Below are 18,549 nucleotides of genomic sequence, written 5' to 3'. Positions count from 1 at the left end.
TCAAATCTTCTAGTAAATATATTTTGACAGAGCGCTCAATACCTCTTTTATCGCTTTTACACAGTTTAATAATTCTCTGATAATATAATAAATAATAATAACTAAGTAAAACTAATAGCTAACTAAGCCCAAAGTGATTATTTTTCAGATATATAAAAATAAAATGATGAGTTTAAAATGAGCAACAGTAAAGCCTTTCCTCTAAAAAATTTTAAAAAGTATATGTTAGAATAATATGTGGATGTGAAAAAAAAGTTATTTTGTTTAAAACATTTTGGCGTTTGGAATATAAAATAAAAGTAGCGAATACTCCCTCAAGGGTATCGAAAGATGTATATAATTTTAAAGGTAGCGTAAGGCATTTTTCATTCTTTAAGCATCATATTTTTGCTAAAATCAATATTTTTGTAGTTCAATAGCTTCGAATTTTATAAAACAAATTCGTAATCAAAATCGATGTTGTTATTTATCGAAAAATAACCAAGATATATGTTTTGCGCAAATGTCAATAAACTATACAAATTGCTATTATCCAGCACACTATAAATGTTTCTTTCATGTGAAAGTGTCCCGTTTTTGGATTTGTATGGAACTGTCGTGTGTCGAAATACTATCAGAGCACTGTCAAGCGAGCTTCTGAATGTAAACAAAAAACACCCCATCTGGTGACCGAAGCTTAGAAGCAGTGCTTCACTTCTAGTTCCGGTTTGGCCACTCTTTTTTTTTTTTTTTTTTTTTCTTACCTCCATGGGCTGGTGCATGGAGGTAGGAAAGGGAGGAGGGGCCAACCCGCGCTAAAAGTGAAGCACTGCTTTGGAGCTTGGGTCACCAGATGGGGTGTTCTTTGTTTACATTCAGAAGCTCGCTTGACAAGATTTTGATAGTATTTCGACACACGACAGTTCCATAGAAATCGAAAAAGAGACACTCTCACATGAAAGAAACATTCATAGTGTGATGGATAATAGCAATTTGTATAGTTTAGTGACATTTACGCAAAAATCACATCTTGGTTATTTTTCGATAACTAACAACAGCAATTTTGATTATGAATTTGTTTTATAAAATTATAAGCTGTTGCACTACAAAAATATAGATTTTAAGAAAAATGTTATGCTTAAAGAATGAAAAATACCTTACGGTGCATTTAAAATTGTATACGTCTTTCGATACCCTTGAGAGAGTATTCGCTACTTTTATTTTATTTTCCAAACGTCAAAATGTTTTAAACAAAATAACTTTTTTTTCACATCCATATATTATTGTAACATGTACCTTTTAAAATTTTTTAGAGGAGAGGCTTTACTGCTGCTCATTTTAAACCCATCGTTTTAATTTTATATATCTGAAAAATAATCACTTTGGGCTTATGCGTTTTATAAATATAAAATTATGTATGTTAAAATATTTGTAATTAGGCACATAGGTCAGATTAAGTTTTTATTAAATAGAGTAACGCATGCAAAGGCTATCTGCCTAAAGAGAGAGATGCCACCGTGGAGGAATTTTGAAGAAAACTGACCTTTGAGTGAGTATTAAAAATAATACTTATAATTTTCATTCAAATTATATTCATATATATTTTTTATGTACAACTTTCGGGTGTATGCTAAATTAGTGTAAATTACTTTACACGAAAAATATAGTGAATGCACAGAAATTAAAGATTTGCGCATGCCGGAAATGAAAAATAGGAAATATGTATGGGTATTTATGCATGTGCTTGCAAAAAGCATGTATCTGCCTTTGAGAAAATATTTAAATATTCATTAAATTATTTATAAATGTATTTGAAATGAAGAATTTATTCACTTATAAACAACTGTGAAAGTACTGTGAAGAAATCTAATGATTAAATGTATCTAATTTATAATGATTATAAATGTTATCTAAATATATAATAACCTTAATATTGAATTGTAAACATAAATTGAAATCCTGTTGACAAATACGTTATAAAACTATTTAAGCAAGAATTGTTCGTATTGGAAAGCAATCTGTTAAAAGTTATTGTAAAGCAAATGCTATAAGATGCGCACTTAAGAACGTAATAAAGAGTTTTGGAATATGTATTGTTGAAATGAAGGGTAAAAAAAATCTGATAAGTATAATTAAAAGAATTATTCCCCTTACATTTTATAATAATTCAGTTACAAGCTTTAAATAATACTTTAAAAAAAAAAAAAAAAAAAAAAAAAAAAAAAACTTATTTTATTCCCTTTCAGAAATGTTCAGAGAAAGTCAAGTACTATTTAATACCTATTTAATTATTAGGAATTAGCGAAATACTTATTTAAGGTATTTCGCTAATTCCTAATAATTCTCTAATTTAAAATGAACCGAATAGAGCATTAATTATAAATTGACTTACATTTTTCGATTTAAAAGATGCCTCAGAAGCCAAAAAATCATGTCATATTTAAGAAAGTATTTTAGGAAGAAGCTCTATAAATAGAAAAGAAATAATGCATAATTTTGATATTAATAATACAATAAACTTTGATCTTAATTTTTGTATCTTAACCGAATAAAATCGAATCACCTTAATTTTTTTTTTCTAATGTAATTAACGAAAACTTGTGAAAATATTTCTTTCAAATTAACCATTCTGAGAAAACTGTCCTGTGAAAAGTATAGCATTTAATTCCGTTCAGAATGAAATGTTGTTTAAAAATATGTTGTTTTCACATACTTAGAACTCTGAAGTGTTGTAGAAAAAGAAAATATATACATTTATATGTATATTTACGACGTAATTACAAAATATTTACATCCGAACGCGTCAAATCCCATAGAACTCAATGGTAAATGACCCAATGTTTTGGTCACCACGTAGGGATCGCCGGTGCTTCAGAGCAGGGTACGGGAGAAACTTGTTTAGGGCGACTCCTTCTTACTTCCTACCTCCATGCGCTGGTGATAGGGTAAGAGGAATGGGGGACCCCCAAACAGCCCCCCCCCAGGGTGTTCTCTCTCAAAACTGGGGCGGGACTATACATGTACGACCAACGGTGAAATTCTGGTGTTCCTCTCACTTTTACCTGTACCAGTCTACAGTATGCTTTTACCTGATATTTACCTACAGCATATATAATGGTATTCAGCTATGCTAAGAACTTATAATGGCTAATTCTAATGAGAATTATATCAACTCGCTTAATAAGTATTTGATATGATTTTCAACATGGAAATTTTAATATTAAAATAAAAGAAAATACTTGATGCGCATGCTAAGTATTCTTTGTGTGTTTACTTGTGTGTTTAAAATCGTTATTTGATATCATTATCGACATAATTGAAAATACAACAATAAAATTAGTATTTCTGTGTTCATTTTATCTGGTGAAACAAATTATTAATAATATCTGAATGATGAAGATATTAAGTTGGTTAATTTTTAAATACTGTACTAAAGTACTTTTCGCTGGTAGCATATACTTCCATTAATTATTAAAATTGTCATTATAATATTTGCATATAAAACGCATTTCCGATTCTTCTCATTACTTTTTATTTTTTCGTCAGTTCTAGAATCACGATTTAGTCCATTATTTCTCCAATGTTTTCGATGCAAATTTTGAATTAAATAATTATATGCATTAGATTATCTAATTGTATGTTCAAGAATATCTTCTCCAATATACGAGGGTCGGGGCAAAACTCATGGCAACTATTGTTTTCTTGTAGATATGTGAACGAATCACAAAACGTATATGTGTCCTGTGGAAGTTTTGCAGGCATAGTGTGTATGTAGAACAACACATTGCTCTGTGATAGCTGGCTCTGTGGTAGCGAGGGCTCTGAAATCAGTTTCAGTTCGTGAGTGTCGTACGAGATTGAAGTAACCCGTGTTGAGCAGCGCGCTTACATCAAAATAGCCGTTCTCCGAGGGAGAAATGCGATGGAGTGTCACAGTGAATTAGTAGAAGCCCTTGGGAATAATGCCCTACCATATCGTATAGTAGCACGGTGGGTAGGAAAGTTTCAGTAAGGACGTGTGTTAACCAGTGATGAGCAACGTTCGGGACGACACGGGAGTGTGCGGACCGACTTGGCACGTGCCGTCATCGAGCACCTCATGGATGAATACAGACGATGGATGTTACTGGAGTTAGAGAGGGCAAGTTGCATCGAGAAACGCACCGTCCACAGGATATTGCGTAATGAGCTACAGCTAGGCAAAATCGCTTCTCGGTAGGTACCGCATGCACTGACGGAAGTTCAAAGGTGGGTGCGCTATGCAATATGCTCCGACCATTGTGCACGCTGGAAACAGGACGGCGATCAATTCTTGTCACGAATAATTACCATCGATGAATTTGGGGCCAGGGCATATGAACCAGAACTGAAACGTCAGTCCGCGGAACTGAAACGTCATCCTGGATCACCAAGGCAGCAGAAGGTCCGTCATAATCCTTCCCTAGTCAAATTGATGTTGATCGTAGCGTATGACGTCAGGGGTGTCATTGTTTTACACTTTGTTCCTCATGGCAGAACAGTAACCGCACAGTACTACAGGGACTTCCTGGTACGACAGGTACGACGTGGCGTTCAGGATAAACGTCCGGATCTTGTGGACAGTGCAATAATTCTGCACGACAATGCAAGACCATATAAAGCAGAGTGTGTACGGCAGCTACTCTGACGTTGGGGATGGGAAGAATTGGAGCACCCACCGTACTCTCCTGACCTTTCGCCCTGTGACTTTGATCTCATTCCCAAGATTAAGGAACCAATACGTGGTAGGCGGTTTGCAACACAAGAGAACATTGCTAATGCTGTGCGCCAACAGATGACCCGATTCACACATGGTGCGGCAAATGCTGAGGCTGATGGTATTCAATGCCTCCCACATCGTTGGCAGCGTGTGGTGACAGTAGCAGGGGACTACATTGAGGGGCTTTAGGCCCAGGTTTGTCATGTCAACTTTATGTGCATTTTGTTATAATTCTTTTGCACTGTGAAGGCCATATTGCCCTGCATACTACCGCAATAAATTCGTGTGTTACGATATTTCAGTGCTATTCATTGTCCACACATGTAGTTAAGACCTTGTCCTTTCGTCTGTTTATGTCACATTTTCCAACCGGACTGGTATCTTCAAGAAAAAAATAGTTGCCATGACCTATATATATATATATATATATATAAAAGTAGCAAGACAACATGAATTAGAGAGACTTTAATGGTCAAGAATTTTGCGCACGACGTCAAAATAAAAAAAAAAAAAAAAAAAAAAGGTTAGAAAAAATTAATAAATTCCAACGCACTAAGAATTATAAAAGAACTGTTGTAAAAATTAAACATATTACAAAAATACACGATATGTACAAAAAATTGCAATAAATGGTAAATAGCTTAACTCGATGCTTCCGCCGGATTTATCAAGGGAAAAGCAGCTCCAGTTTAATAATAAGTTTTACATTTTCAATTTAATTGCGGCGCGTCGGGAAAAGAACGATATTATTGAGACTTAACAAATGTTTTTAGATCATAAAGTTGGAATTTTCTTATAGTGAAATTACGTTTATAGTCTCAATTATCATCGTTTGATGAAACGCGCTATATGTATTAACTTGATTCGGGTTTTGAGCTGCTTTTTCCATGATAAATCTGGCGCAAGCCTCGAGTTAAGCTATTTACCATTTGTTGCAATTTTTGTACATATCATGTATTTTTGTAATATGTTTAATTTTTACAACAGTTTTTTTTTATAATAATAGTGCGTATTTTATAAAAATAATAGTCCTTTTATAATAATATACCTTAGTGCGTTAAAATTTATTAATTTTTTTTAATCCTTTTTTGATTTTGAAGTCATCTCGACTTGTAATTTTAACATTTAGTTTTTAGGAGTTTGATTTTACTACTTTGTTATTGTTTCTAGATGTTGAATGATTTTACTTCCTTGCTAAGGAACTATTGAGTCAAATGAATACTAATAATAAAATACTAATACCACTACACTCATAAGAGGAGATTGTTTTCGTTTAGTATCATTAAATATATTATCTGGAACTTTAACAGCTCAAATCTTTTCTTCTCAATAGCCTAATTTACATTACCTTTATTCCTCAGTGTTGAGGTAATTCCAACCTGTTGATATTCTGATAGGAGAACTGGCTGCCATAACCTCAAACCCGGGTAATAATGTTTATAAGTGTATAATGACTCTTTGCCACGTGGAGGCACTTGAAATGTTGTCGAGCCATGAATTTGTAAAATATTGCCTCCATCAAAATTGGGAAATGAGCTAAACAACGGTGGAGTTCAACAGCCGACATGCTAAAACCCGATCGGCCCCTCTGTAGTCGGTATAAAAGCGTCACTGAAATTACATTATTATGACTAGGTCATTTATGTGTACCTAGAAATATTAACATACTACATATAAAAAATGAAGTTAGAAGTGAAATTATTTTATATAGATTATATTTATTTATATTTACATATATTTAATATTTTTATTAATTTTCTATGAAATATTTTTTAAAAGCACCAAGAGGTGATCTTATTCTTCAAACTCAGTTTTTGTCCGTATCACTTTTGTGTCCAAATAAGTTTTCAAATTGCTGCCACTAACTGCTATCGCGACGTATTATTTAAAAAATTTAAACAATGAAGAATCTATATGCATGTATGTTTAGTCCTCGCATTGTGGAAAAACGACGACACCTAGAGCCACTGAATTTTTAATACACGTAATTCTCTAATCGAATATGGGTACCTCGAAGTGCGAATTTTAAATTTGTTTCTGATTTATTTCATATTTTGTATAATTTAACGAATTTTTGTTTAACAACGACTTAAAAAGCGAGAAGTGGCAACGCTGTTCGAAATAAAACTTTTTTTCTACAGTGCGTCAAACTGTTGCCATTCGGCAAAATGTAATGTAAGGTTTGATCTTTCAGTTTCAATCCGCAAAATCGGCTGTTTGAAACAACGACTTCACATAACAGTATATATCTCGCTGGTTTGAAAGCAATGTGTTGTTTTTGCTTCAAATAGAAAGCTTATTATCTCTGCGGACCAGTGTACTGCCATTCAGTGAAACGCAAGATATTTAACTTTCAAATTTAGTCTTTCTGTTACTGAATAGCAAACGAAGTGATTGAAAAGCCATAAACGTAGTTCCTAAAAATATATTTTCTACTTTTTAATCTGATTGATTTGAATAAAAATTTAATAAATTAAATCGTGAGATGTCTAATCAGAAACATTGAGTATTTTTATGAAATGGCACTAGCTGGAATTTTTAAAATTGTTACATTTTTTTTCTTTTTTATGGTAAACTTTTTAGACAGTTGACAGTTCGAGCCGCTAGTTTTCAAAGAAATAATGTGACGAATATTAAGAGAATGGGAATTCTAAAGATATGCTGTTTTGAAATATTTCGGGATTTTGCTGCTGAAATGTATGTGGTATAGGTATGCAGAAAACGACGCTTAATAATAAAACTAAAAAGACAAAAACATTGCATTAGCAGAGTTCAAGAGCAGATTGGTAACCTGTAATGCTCAACGAGAGCAAGAAAAAACCTTAGCAAATCCTCTGGTGTAATGTTAAAATTTGAATCCTATCAGATTTTATTTCTTTCTTCCTCCCTTTAAAAAAAAAAAAAAAAAAAAAAAAAAATTCATTTTTCACTTTTAAACCGAAATTTTTGAAAAAATAATCACTTTCTTATATTTTGGTTCATTAAACTTCCCGTTTGTGCATCATTATTAACTTCTGTGATTTTCTCTTACAGGTTATGTTCTTGAATCAACAGGCAGTTATTTGATCTGTCAGACGATATTGGGCTCAGCTCAGTTTGCAGGGGCAGCGGTGTGGTTTGCCGAGCCTTGGGCTGTAAGATGGGAAAAGAAACAAGAAGAAAGGAGAAAAAAACTGCGATCACCAGAAGAGGAGCAACTTGTTTAAGAACTGTAACTTGTTAGTATTTGGGCCGCAGTGTGTCAACAGAAGATATCTTCAGCATCTGAGCGCACAGTTAAGTTACTAAACCATTCGAAGTACTTGATGCTGTGGATTTCAAGGGATGCTTTCAACTCAGTTCAGGAACTAAAGCATCTACTCTACTGAAATATATTTTTTTTTCATTTAGAACGTTCAAATTTGAAAAATGCTGCGTATGAAAGAAAAAATGTAACTTTTCACCCATTACATCATCTCCGTTCCTGAAAACTGTATCGTACAGAAATTATTCCTTCCTAAATTTGAATAGTTTATTGTTTTTAAATGATGTTGTTCACATTTATCAAATTCGGAATGATTGCTTGGGCATAACTTCACAGAAGCAAGAATTTTAAACTATAAATCCCTTTTCTAAACTGCAACTAAAACTTTCTTTATCACAACGAGTGCAAAATATTCTCCTTGTTCTTAAGCGTTTCTCAGACATATCATTGCTACTAACATAGAATTCAGAGATGTGGCTTCTTCTTTTGACTTACTACCCTCCTTAGAATAGTTGCACAAGAGAAAAGAATTTTTTGCTTAGACAGCTGTTTCTGAAATCTTGTAACATACAGAAAGAATAAAAGCAAAAAAAAAAGGGTTACTCAGTTTTTCAAGAAAAGATGATAACCATAGAAGAAGAAACAGAAAAAAAAGAAAAGAAAGAGAAAGAAAAAAGTATTCTAAACTTCTAGAAGGAAAAAAAGTTGAGCAAATACATGTTACCTCGCCTACTAAATGCTAAGTTTTGATAACTTGAGTAGATATAAGACTGAAGAAATTGAACTGAGTTGAAACTTCATTTAATGCATTTGTTCACTAAATGAAGTTTCTAATAGTAATATTTATATTAAATTCGCTAAATGAAGTTTCTATTAGTAACATTTATGTTCAATTCACTAAATAGAGTTTCTAATAGCAGCATTTATTTCTAACAGCAAATATCACTAAATGAAGTATCTAATAGAGAGTACAATTTTTTTTTGCCATTTTCATTCATCTTTTTAACTTTCCATTAGTACAACTATATTGAACAAATTTTGTTTGCAATACTTCTAATTATCCCAGGCCTGCGAAATTTAAGTTGTGATAAAAACTATTCTTAACATTTTAAAAGAAATTATACTTTTGCAGATGCTGAATCTAGAAATGACCTTATTCTCCCCATCACGCATAATTTCATTTCAACTTGTATTACCTTCTTGATTGTGCATGCATCTGCGAAACCCACTGAATTAAATAATGAAAAAACAATCAAATAAACGACTTTAGTGGGAAACAATGTATGTACATCAGTATAAAATATTTAATTTAAACCAAATATTTTACATATATTTAAAGTAAGTGTTAAAATACAATTACTTACTTAAAAATTCTTAGTCAAATATCTTGCACTACTTTTGTTGCTCTTTCACTAAGGAGATGCATCTAGATTTTCGCCAGGACCAGATTATGGCTTTTAAAAAGGCCTAAGCACTTAAAAGATTTTGTTACCTGCACATTTACAGTATAATATCTGTTTTTTTTTTTTTTTTTTTTTTTTTTTTCCCTCGGTCTTGTTTTGGCTGTCCCATACATTCCATGGTAAAACCAGCTATGAGAATTTTTTGTGGTGCTTCTTTTCCATGAATTCCAGGGATCTTTTCGACCCCTATCTTTGATGCAAATGCTTATTTCGCTGAATGATTAATCCACTGCTGTTTTTCGCGGTAAGACATACTGTGTATTCTTCTCACTACTTTTTATCATTTCTTTAATATTTTAGATGAAGACTTCTTCTTGTGCCTCACTTCTTGTCTCTCAGAAACACCGGAGTTTTTTGAGGGAAAATACATGATATGAATTTAAAAAGTTAAGTTTTAAAGTCAAGTTAAAAAGTGAAGTAGAAGTTTAAGATCTTAAAGGTTTGAAATTTTTTAAAGTATCTTCAATTATGGCATATATTTAGGGTTCTTTAAAATTCATTAATTTTGTTAGACAAATGAATACGTTTTGTCAAAAACTTATTAATGGCACTTTTAAGGATTATTCAAGCTTCCTTTTCACCTTCAATCATGACAAGTTCTAAGTTTTCTTATGACATTAATATTTTAATGCCTGATCTCCCAATATAACCTTTTATGGTGACATCATATAGGACATATAACTTTTGATAAAAATTTTTAACGCAATTACCATTTTTATCAATACCTTCGTAAACTATTTCATGGGATCTGCTTTTAAGGAAACGGCAGTAAAAAGAATTTTTTCTCTGCTTATAAGTATTTGACGCCAACGTTTTTGTTGTCAGTTTGATATTTTCTTAGTGACCAGCACTTTTAACTCCTGAAGTGTATATCGCTGAAGTATTTACGTTTTCCTGTACTATCCCATACATGTATAAAACACTGTGTAACCACATTGCTGACCAAGAATCGGGTACAATTCTTAAAGGCTTCTGTTATGTAAACAAATAAAAAGCCTCCAATCATTAGTTTTATTTTCTGTGTTAAACACAAAAGTTGATAGTTTGAAAATTCATAACTAATAATGACACTAAAAACAAATTCTTAGGCATTGCTTTTATGTTCAGTTTTTTTTCCGTCCAAATAAGCAAAATAGCATTCGTTCCCATTTTTTGTTCAGCGTCCATAGTGATATTAAGAATATGTTAAAATTTTCAAAATCTTTTTCTCCTCGCAGGCCTATATTATTATTTGGTTTAGATTCCCTCATCATGCTAGGGAATGCAACAGCATAGTGATCACGTTTGGATTTTTTTACTTCACATGATTTTATTATTTGGTTTAGATTCCAACAGCATAGTGATCACGTTTGGATTTTTTTACTTCACATGATTTTTTCTAAAAATTACATTCTCCACTTTTAAGCATAATACATGATTTACAACTCCAAAAAAAATTACATTTGCATTAAAAGGTCTGAAACAACGATCTTTTTCAATGAAACCCTTTCAAAATTTCATAACTTTTCTCATGCGAATATTAAAAGGACAAAAGTTTTATATTAAGAATGCTTATGCCCTTTGTGTTTATCGCTATCCTAATGCTTAGTATTTGGACTTAAACCCAAATATTACTTCAATAGAAATTGGAAATGCTATCAGACTAAAGGTCAGACAAGTGACAAAGGGTAAAGACAGAGGGTCCAACAAAGAGTAAGCTATAAGGCTGCAGGTATTCTTGTGATGTCTTCTTAAGAAATCAAGCTCTTAAAATATTAAATCTTTCCCTTCGTAGTAACACCAGTTATTCAATGTACTACATGTGTTAGAAAGATAAGTATTTGTATATAAAACTGTCATTTTATTACGTTTATCGAGCTATCTGTCCACCCTTAAAGGAGGCACCTAAAAATTTATAGTTATCAGGTAAATACATCGTAAGTCTGTGTGCATTCTATTCCTATTCTCCATCTTTTTCCTTCTTTGCGCAGTTGTCATTTAATCTTAAAAGCACGAAAAGAAAATATACTTTTCAAACTTTTTTTTTTTTTTTTTTTTTTTTTTTGTGTGTGTGTGTGTGTGTGTGTGTCTGGTATTTTTTCATTTTCTTGGACATTTAAACAATAATTTTAACTTCTCGTGTCAGTGACAGTATTAAGGTTAACAATTACAAAAGAAGCTCTGAATTTGATTCAAATATCGTATTAATTTAGCACACTAATTTGACATGTTTTTCTCTCTTAAAACTGTTTATTTCACGCAGGCTCCTTAAAATTCATCTTCGTTCTATATGCTGAGTAGCTTAAATACGGTATGCTTCTTCATTGCTATGATTCATAATTTTTCTTCATTTCACTACTACAAATACTACTCTTCTGTGTACCTTCTCTTTAGAGTATTACCTATTTAAATAATAATAGGCTAATAGCTTATGAGAAATGTACAGTATTTCTCAACTCCATTTTTTAATTCTTTTACTTTACTCTTAACTTGAAAATAACCAGAGGCTGCTGTGCCTGTGAAACTTATACAATATAAATAATTATATTCATATAAACATATTACTTGATTTTAAAATTTAAAAATATTCAAACTGTGCTTAAATTTCATTTCGTTCAAGTTTAGCATTTAGTTCCATTTTTTTAATTACTTTGTTATACTCTGAAAACAAACTTTAGATCTATGCTTAGCTTAGTTTGTTAGTATGTAAGTGCGCAAAACAAATCTCAAACAGAACTGCACATAATAAAAAAGTGTGTACTTGAAAGTTTCAAAAACTTCTTGATATTCTGAATATTTTCTCCTTTCTTAGCTTAGTTCGAGAATGTCTGATAAGGCGAATATCTTAAAAAAGATTGAAATCTAAATTTCTAGCAAGATTTCTGAGCGAAATCACAGAATTATTATCTCTAATGCCTCAATTTTCAATTATATTTGTTCGTGCTTTTTCTATCAAAGCTGCATTCTTCATTTCTTAAATTCAAAGCTAAGTTCACTATTTATTACATTTTGTATTTATTACATAATAGCTGAGTATCCTAAGTCTTTTAAAAATTCTTAGCATTTGTGTTTGTCTAGACGTCCTGTCTCTGTGTGAAAGATATTCTTACCTTAAAACAATGAGTACTGTCTCCAGTTCAAGACTTCGTTTCATCTTTACCTCTCCATGTCTGGTATCAATGCAAACTGTCAGCCGAAGGTATTAGATTTCTGTTATTTCCTAAGGCCTAGCATAATAAATATATTAAAACTGTCTAACTTTTTTTACTGAAGCCTTAGATACCAGACTATATTATAACTCAAAAATCATTAAAAAAGGCCATCAAATGTAAAAATAAATTATTTCGTTTAAATAAAACAGACTAGCAAAACTATTAAAAGTAAGTAACAAGCACCACTGTTACTTGTAACTGGAATTTTGTTTTTTCATAACGTACGAAATAATTAGGACTACTGTGAATCAAAAATATAATTAATACGAAATATTTAGGACAATTGTGAATTAAAAATATAATTAATACGAAATATTTAGGACTATTGTGAATCAAAAATATAATTAAGCATGTCCCTCTGTGAAGAAGATTCTTTAATGTGATTTATCGCGTCAGAAATGTTGCAAACTAATTGTAATCGATTACGATTATTTTACCATTAGTTAACTTTAGTGTATACTGATATACAATTACAACAAAATGGCCTTGTTGTATGCTACAGCTTTCTCTTTTAGATATTTTCTGTTAGATTCTCAGAATGTTCGTGTCTGTGAATGTGAACGTTTATATACTGAATTAAGAAAATATTCATCAAAGACATTTTGATATCGTATCTTTCTTTTTAATGTACAAATTATGTATTTTATATCTGATATTTTAACCTATATTAATAAGATATGAGAACTGTTATTATAAAAGTATACTCAAAGTGCATTAATTTCAGAAAGCCATGAAATGAAAATTTTGCTTCTTTCTTTACATAACGTAGTGTATAAATGTTGCAACGTATAATTTTATTTTCTATGTTTTAAACTTCAAAGCTTCGAAGAGCATTGTTTTATTTTTAGAAGCATTTGTACAGGGTGCTATTACATATCCTTAGGTGCCAATATAGCACTTCCTTATCTTGTTTACATCCTTTTCAGTGCCAATTTCTATATGTGTACATATTTGTTCCATCCAGATGATTTTTTTTAATTTTCTTAACTGAAGCTAATATTTTAAAACATTGCGATATTAACATCTTGTAAAATATCTTGTAAACGGGTGATACGACAAAACAGAAGAATCGACCGTCCACCGATGATTCAGGTTAAAACTTAAGTAGTGTGTTTTAAGGATTTTACCGTGCTTATACAATTAAATTCTCTAAGGGAATGTATAAATTAAATTTAACAAGCAGTTTTTAAATGAGGAAGATTCATGGATTTTTAAGGGTTCTTCATTGTTAAATTTTTATACATGCAAAATGCTTTTCTTCTTTATACAAATAGAAGACACAGAGAGGCTAAAAATGATATTCTAAATCAAAAGAAAAAGTTTAACAGCCTTTATCAATTTCGTAGCGAGATAAAATAGCAAGCAAATTCATCATAAATTAATATTCTGTTAAAAGTACTGTTAAATTGCATTAGGTTCTCAGTAAAATTTACTAAATAACTGTTAAAATTCTGCGAAACATTTTTCAAAATTTTATTTCTTTTTCATTTCACAGCATAAAATTTCGTTAAAAACTCTGTTTAAAGATCTAAAAAGTGTATCATCAACATCATTAGTATCATTAAAAGGGTATCATTATCATCATCATTAATTTGGGGTGTCCAAAAGACGTTTAAAGTTCTCAAAGCGTGTATCTAATTGAAAGCAGAAGAGAAACCCGCCAAGTGAAACATAAAATTATTAACACAACAACCTTGAGTTTGACATAGATTTAAGTCAATATCTCAATCTATTTCAAAGGCAAACAGGTACAGGTCCCTCTGCATCAGGAGCAAAGAAATCTAGAAGAGTGAAATGTATTTAGAGGCTACTATCAGAGTCTGCTTTTCTGAACTCCTGATGAAAAGAGACCTGTACCTGTTTGCCCTCGAAATCGATTGAGACTTTGACTTAAATCTAGGCCAAAATCAAGGTTGTTGTGTTACTAATTTCATGTATCTAATTATTACATTTAGTGATGCATTAATAGTTGGTATGAAATGCAAGGAAACTAATATCGGTAAATTCTGTTTAATTTTGAAATGAAATTTTTATATCTGCTGCTTGAACTAAAGTTGTTTTAATAAGGTTTCGTGCTGAAATCTTAAAATCGTTACTGTTAAAATATTAATTTTAGCATTTATTTCTTTAATAGATGAAAGAAAAAGAATTATTATTAGGAAGTGAGAACAAAAAGCATTAACATACGTGGGAATATAGGGTTAGCGTACTTGATTGGGATATTCGGTATTTTAAAATAATGTTCTTATGAACAACTCTGATGAAATAACAGACAACAGAATTTAGGTAATGGCAGTAAACAGCTCACATAAAACTGCTCAGAATGTGAATAATGCAAAAGATAAACTTATCAAGCTGTATATTACTAGCCAAAAATCTAGTATCTTTCCGGATAACCCAGCAGAATTCTTTTTACAAAGCCCTGTTTGAGTATTAACATAGTACTGAATTTTTTAATATCTTATGGAAATGTTCGTTAAATCTTGAGAATTTTGGAAATATTGAAGCTTGAAAAATTTTGTAGAATCTCAGCAGTATCAATTAAATTTAAAATAATTAAAATAATATTAAAGAAGAAGGTATATTTTTGTAAAAAAAAATTTAGAAGCAGGAATGATTAATGCATTCCTTACTAGAACTATTCCCAATTTTAATACTGAACAGCCTATTAATTCCTCAAAAACAATATTTTTTTTAAAAAGAAAAACATCTTTGAGTTCGAAGCAATTAGTGGGAGTTAGATACTAATAAGTTTATATCTGTTTAATAATTTAAAGTTGTAAGAAATTATTTACACAAAAGAAAAGGATATATTTCAAAACCTTTTAGTATAACCATACAAACTGAGCCATAACGATACGAACAATGATAACCATTGAACCATACGAATGATATAAAAGTGCGCATCGTTTTCTCAAAATGTTCTTAGAGGGTACTTGAAAAATATGAAAAATTTGTGAATTTTTGGAAGAAACACGCAATTTGTGAGACTATGAATCTTAATGCTACAAGCTTTTAAATTGTTAATAATTCTACAACTATTGCATGCAGACCAAGCAAAGACATAAAAACCTTAGCCGAAACCTTATCCGTTCTTATTTGAAATCTGCGGTCTTATCATGCTCCTTATAATAACCAGTAATGACATTAATAATCTAATTTTCAACCATGTAATCCTAAATCTTTTGCATAATTTCATCAATGAGGAGCTAATTAAGACACAGTAACACGCCGAACAAATACTAATTCAGAAGTCAAACAACAAAAATAACGCTGATTTTTGTTGTTTGACTTCTGAATTAGTAATGAGGAGCTAGTTCTCTATTACACATACAAATGTGCAATTTTTGGAACTCGAAAGAATGAATGCAAGAATAGCAATGTATGGACATGTTGCCTGAAATCTTCATTTTTATGCACAGCGATTTCAAGGCCTAACTTCTCAGTTTTTCAGCATATATCCTAATATTAATGATGATGATAATCCTTAAATTTTGGAATTTAGGTACTGGCTTCGCAATACTTGCAACTCGAATAGCTCAGGTTTCATTTACCAGCAGCTGAAGACCAATGCGAAAAATGATTTGGCTTATTTTATTACGGCACAGAACTACAGAGCTATTTGCCTAAAGTGAGGGATGCCTTCGTGGAGAACTTTCCAAGGGAAACTAGCTCATATACACGTTCCACGTGGGAAAAACCACGAAAAAGTTCTTGCAGCCAAGCCCGTTCGCGGGATTCATATCTCGTACCTAGCTACCAGTGTTTAGTTGGGGGGGGGAGGATTTTTACCAAAATCTTTTGTATTTTTAACCCTCTGTCTTGTTTGGTAACATAACATACGAGATAAAAAATTTATTTGGTCTTTTAAATTTATTAAACTCTCTTGATTTAAATGTTTTATTCTGCGGTAAGTTTGGTAGTAACAATATTATTATACTACACCTATATCAACAAAATTGCATGCAAAATGGTTTTCACTTAGCCTGTGATATTATATGATTGAATAACTTTTCATTAAGCTGTAGAGACATTAGGTTAATTGGAAAAGCCGGAAAGATAAAAAATGAGCAATCGCCTTCGCCAAGAATCGAACCACGATTCTCGGTGAAGGCGATTGCTCTGGAATACCGGCCCAGTGTGCACGAAATGATTCTAAAGAAAGGAAAAATCACAAACTTTCTTTAAAAAAAAAAAAAAAAAAAAAATTTAATCTAAAAAAAAAAAAAATCTATTATTTCAATAAAAGGCAATTATAAATACTACATCATATATCGTTTATATAAAATATCTGAAAAGGCAACTGGGATTTACCTACAATGTCGTTTTTGGATTTTCCTTGGATATATGTGATGCATTCAATGTTGACAAAGATAATAGGAAATTCTTTAAAATTTTCATTCTCTTAAAATGCAATTTTTTTAAACTAATATTTTCTCTTAAAACTGCTTTCAGAATAAATTTTTATATGTTTTATGTGCTTAAATAAATGCATAAAATATGGCTTTTTAAAAATATTTTCATTAGTAATGTTTCTTTTAAATTAAACTTTCTTTAAACTCTCTTGATTTAAATGTTTTATTAAACTCTCTTGATTTAAATGTTTTATTCTGCGGTAAGTTTGGTAGTAACAATATTATTAAAGTAAGTTAATTAAAAAAATATCAATTAAACGAATTTTTTTGTAGAAGTATAAAATTACTGAATGAGCATTAACGTTACGATTAAATAATCAGGTGAAATATGTCATTAGTCTTGGAGATGAAAAAAAATATTTCTCAGCACTTCTTTTGAATGTATCATAGTTAATTATACATAAAAAAACTCAACTTTTAGTGCTTCTAAAATAATTCATGTAATTTTACAATTTTCATGCATTACGTTCTGAAAATCTTGACAAAAATGAAATTGTCAATAACTGGACAGAATGTTTTGTGTTTTAGCATCTTAAATAAACTTCTTGTAAAATCTAAAAATCGCATAAATAAAACATGATGAGAATTGTCTCCTATATCTTTTTTTAAACAGAAAATGATAATTCCGATTTTAAAAAAGCTGACACTGAAAAATTATGTTTCATTGCTTCCTTTTTAATATACAAGCAAAACAGAATTATACATATATACATATATATTCAGTGAAACCTAACCTAAAATGACCACTCTCAATTCCAGATGACATTCGCCCTGTTCGATGGTGGTCGGCATATGAAAGTGATCGACAATTGCAATGTTTATTTTATGTTTTAAGAAATGCTGGTCACTACCGGAAGTGGTCCCAGAAAGAGGTTTCACTGTGTGATATAATGTGGATTCTATGATAAGTTTGTAATAAAATTGGTTTTAATATTTTCAGTGTTTCGCAGAAATCTTAACAAATATAAATAATAAGCTATAGGTTGTGCCTTAAAATTAAGAAAGTTTTGGACATCGTTGTACAAACAATTATGTCAATTTGTTGAAATGAGTTTATGACCTGTAAATCTGTTGTGTTTTATTGATGTATAATAAATATTCATGAGTAGTGTATTTGTACATTTATTCATTTTTTAAAGAAACTTTTTTCACATAAAATTGCAACATTAAAAGAAAACTATTTCGTTGTGCTTCCCTATAATCTACTAAATCATCTTGCGACTTCTCACAAACTGGCAGTCTTTTTGTCACTGTATTCATTTAGTGTCGATATAGCCACTGAAGAAAAGGCTCCTTGAGATTATTTTGAGGAATAGTTGTTGTTCTGGATTCAATCACCGGAAATTCGAAGATCTTTCGGAATAGTGAATTAATAATAGATTTATTCATATTATCGGGATATTTGTTTTAATACCGACGTGTATTGCGTAACATCAAGTCGCTTACGGCATCCTTTGCAGATGCAAATGCAAAACGTAAACGTAAGATGCAAATGTAAAGTTGTCATTTTTTATTTGCA

General features: G+C 31.0%; 1 protein-coding gene across 1 annotated transcript in view; it reads left to right on the top strand.

The window, feature by feature from the left end:
- Window positions 1–18,143, top strand: part of LOC118192490 (putative monocarboxylate transporter 5) — a 210,639-nt gene extending 192,496 nt beyond the window's left edge. The window contains exon 5 of the mRNA XM_085807155.1: window positions 7,751–18,143. Within this exon, the coding sequence (XP_085663281.1) occupies window positions 7,751–7,923 (173 nt within the window). The 3' untranslated portion in view covers window positions 7,924–18,143. The remainder of the gene's footprint in view (window positions 1–7,750) is intronic.
- Window positions 18,144–18,549: the final 406 nt, after the last annotated feature.

This window comes from Stegodyphus dumicola, chromosome X1 (genome assembly GCF_044657685.1).
Source record: "Stegodyphus dumicola isolate Sdum_Otavi_A_Nest chromosome X1, ASM4465768v1".
Classification (NCBI taxonomy): domain Eukaryota; kingdom Metazoa; phylum Arthropoda; class Arachnida; order Araneae; family Eresidae; genus Stegodyphus; species Stegodyphus dumicola.
The sequence above is the reverse complement of the archived record's forward strand: the minus strand, read 5'-3'. Positions and strand labels throughout refer to the sequence as shown.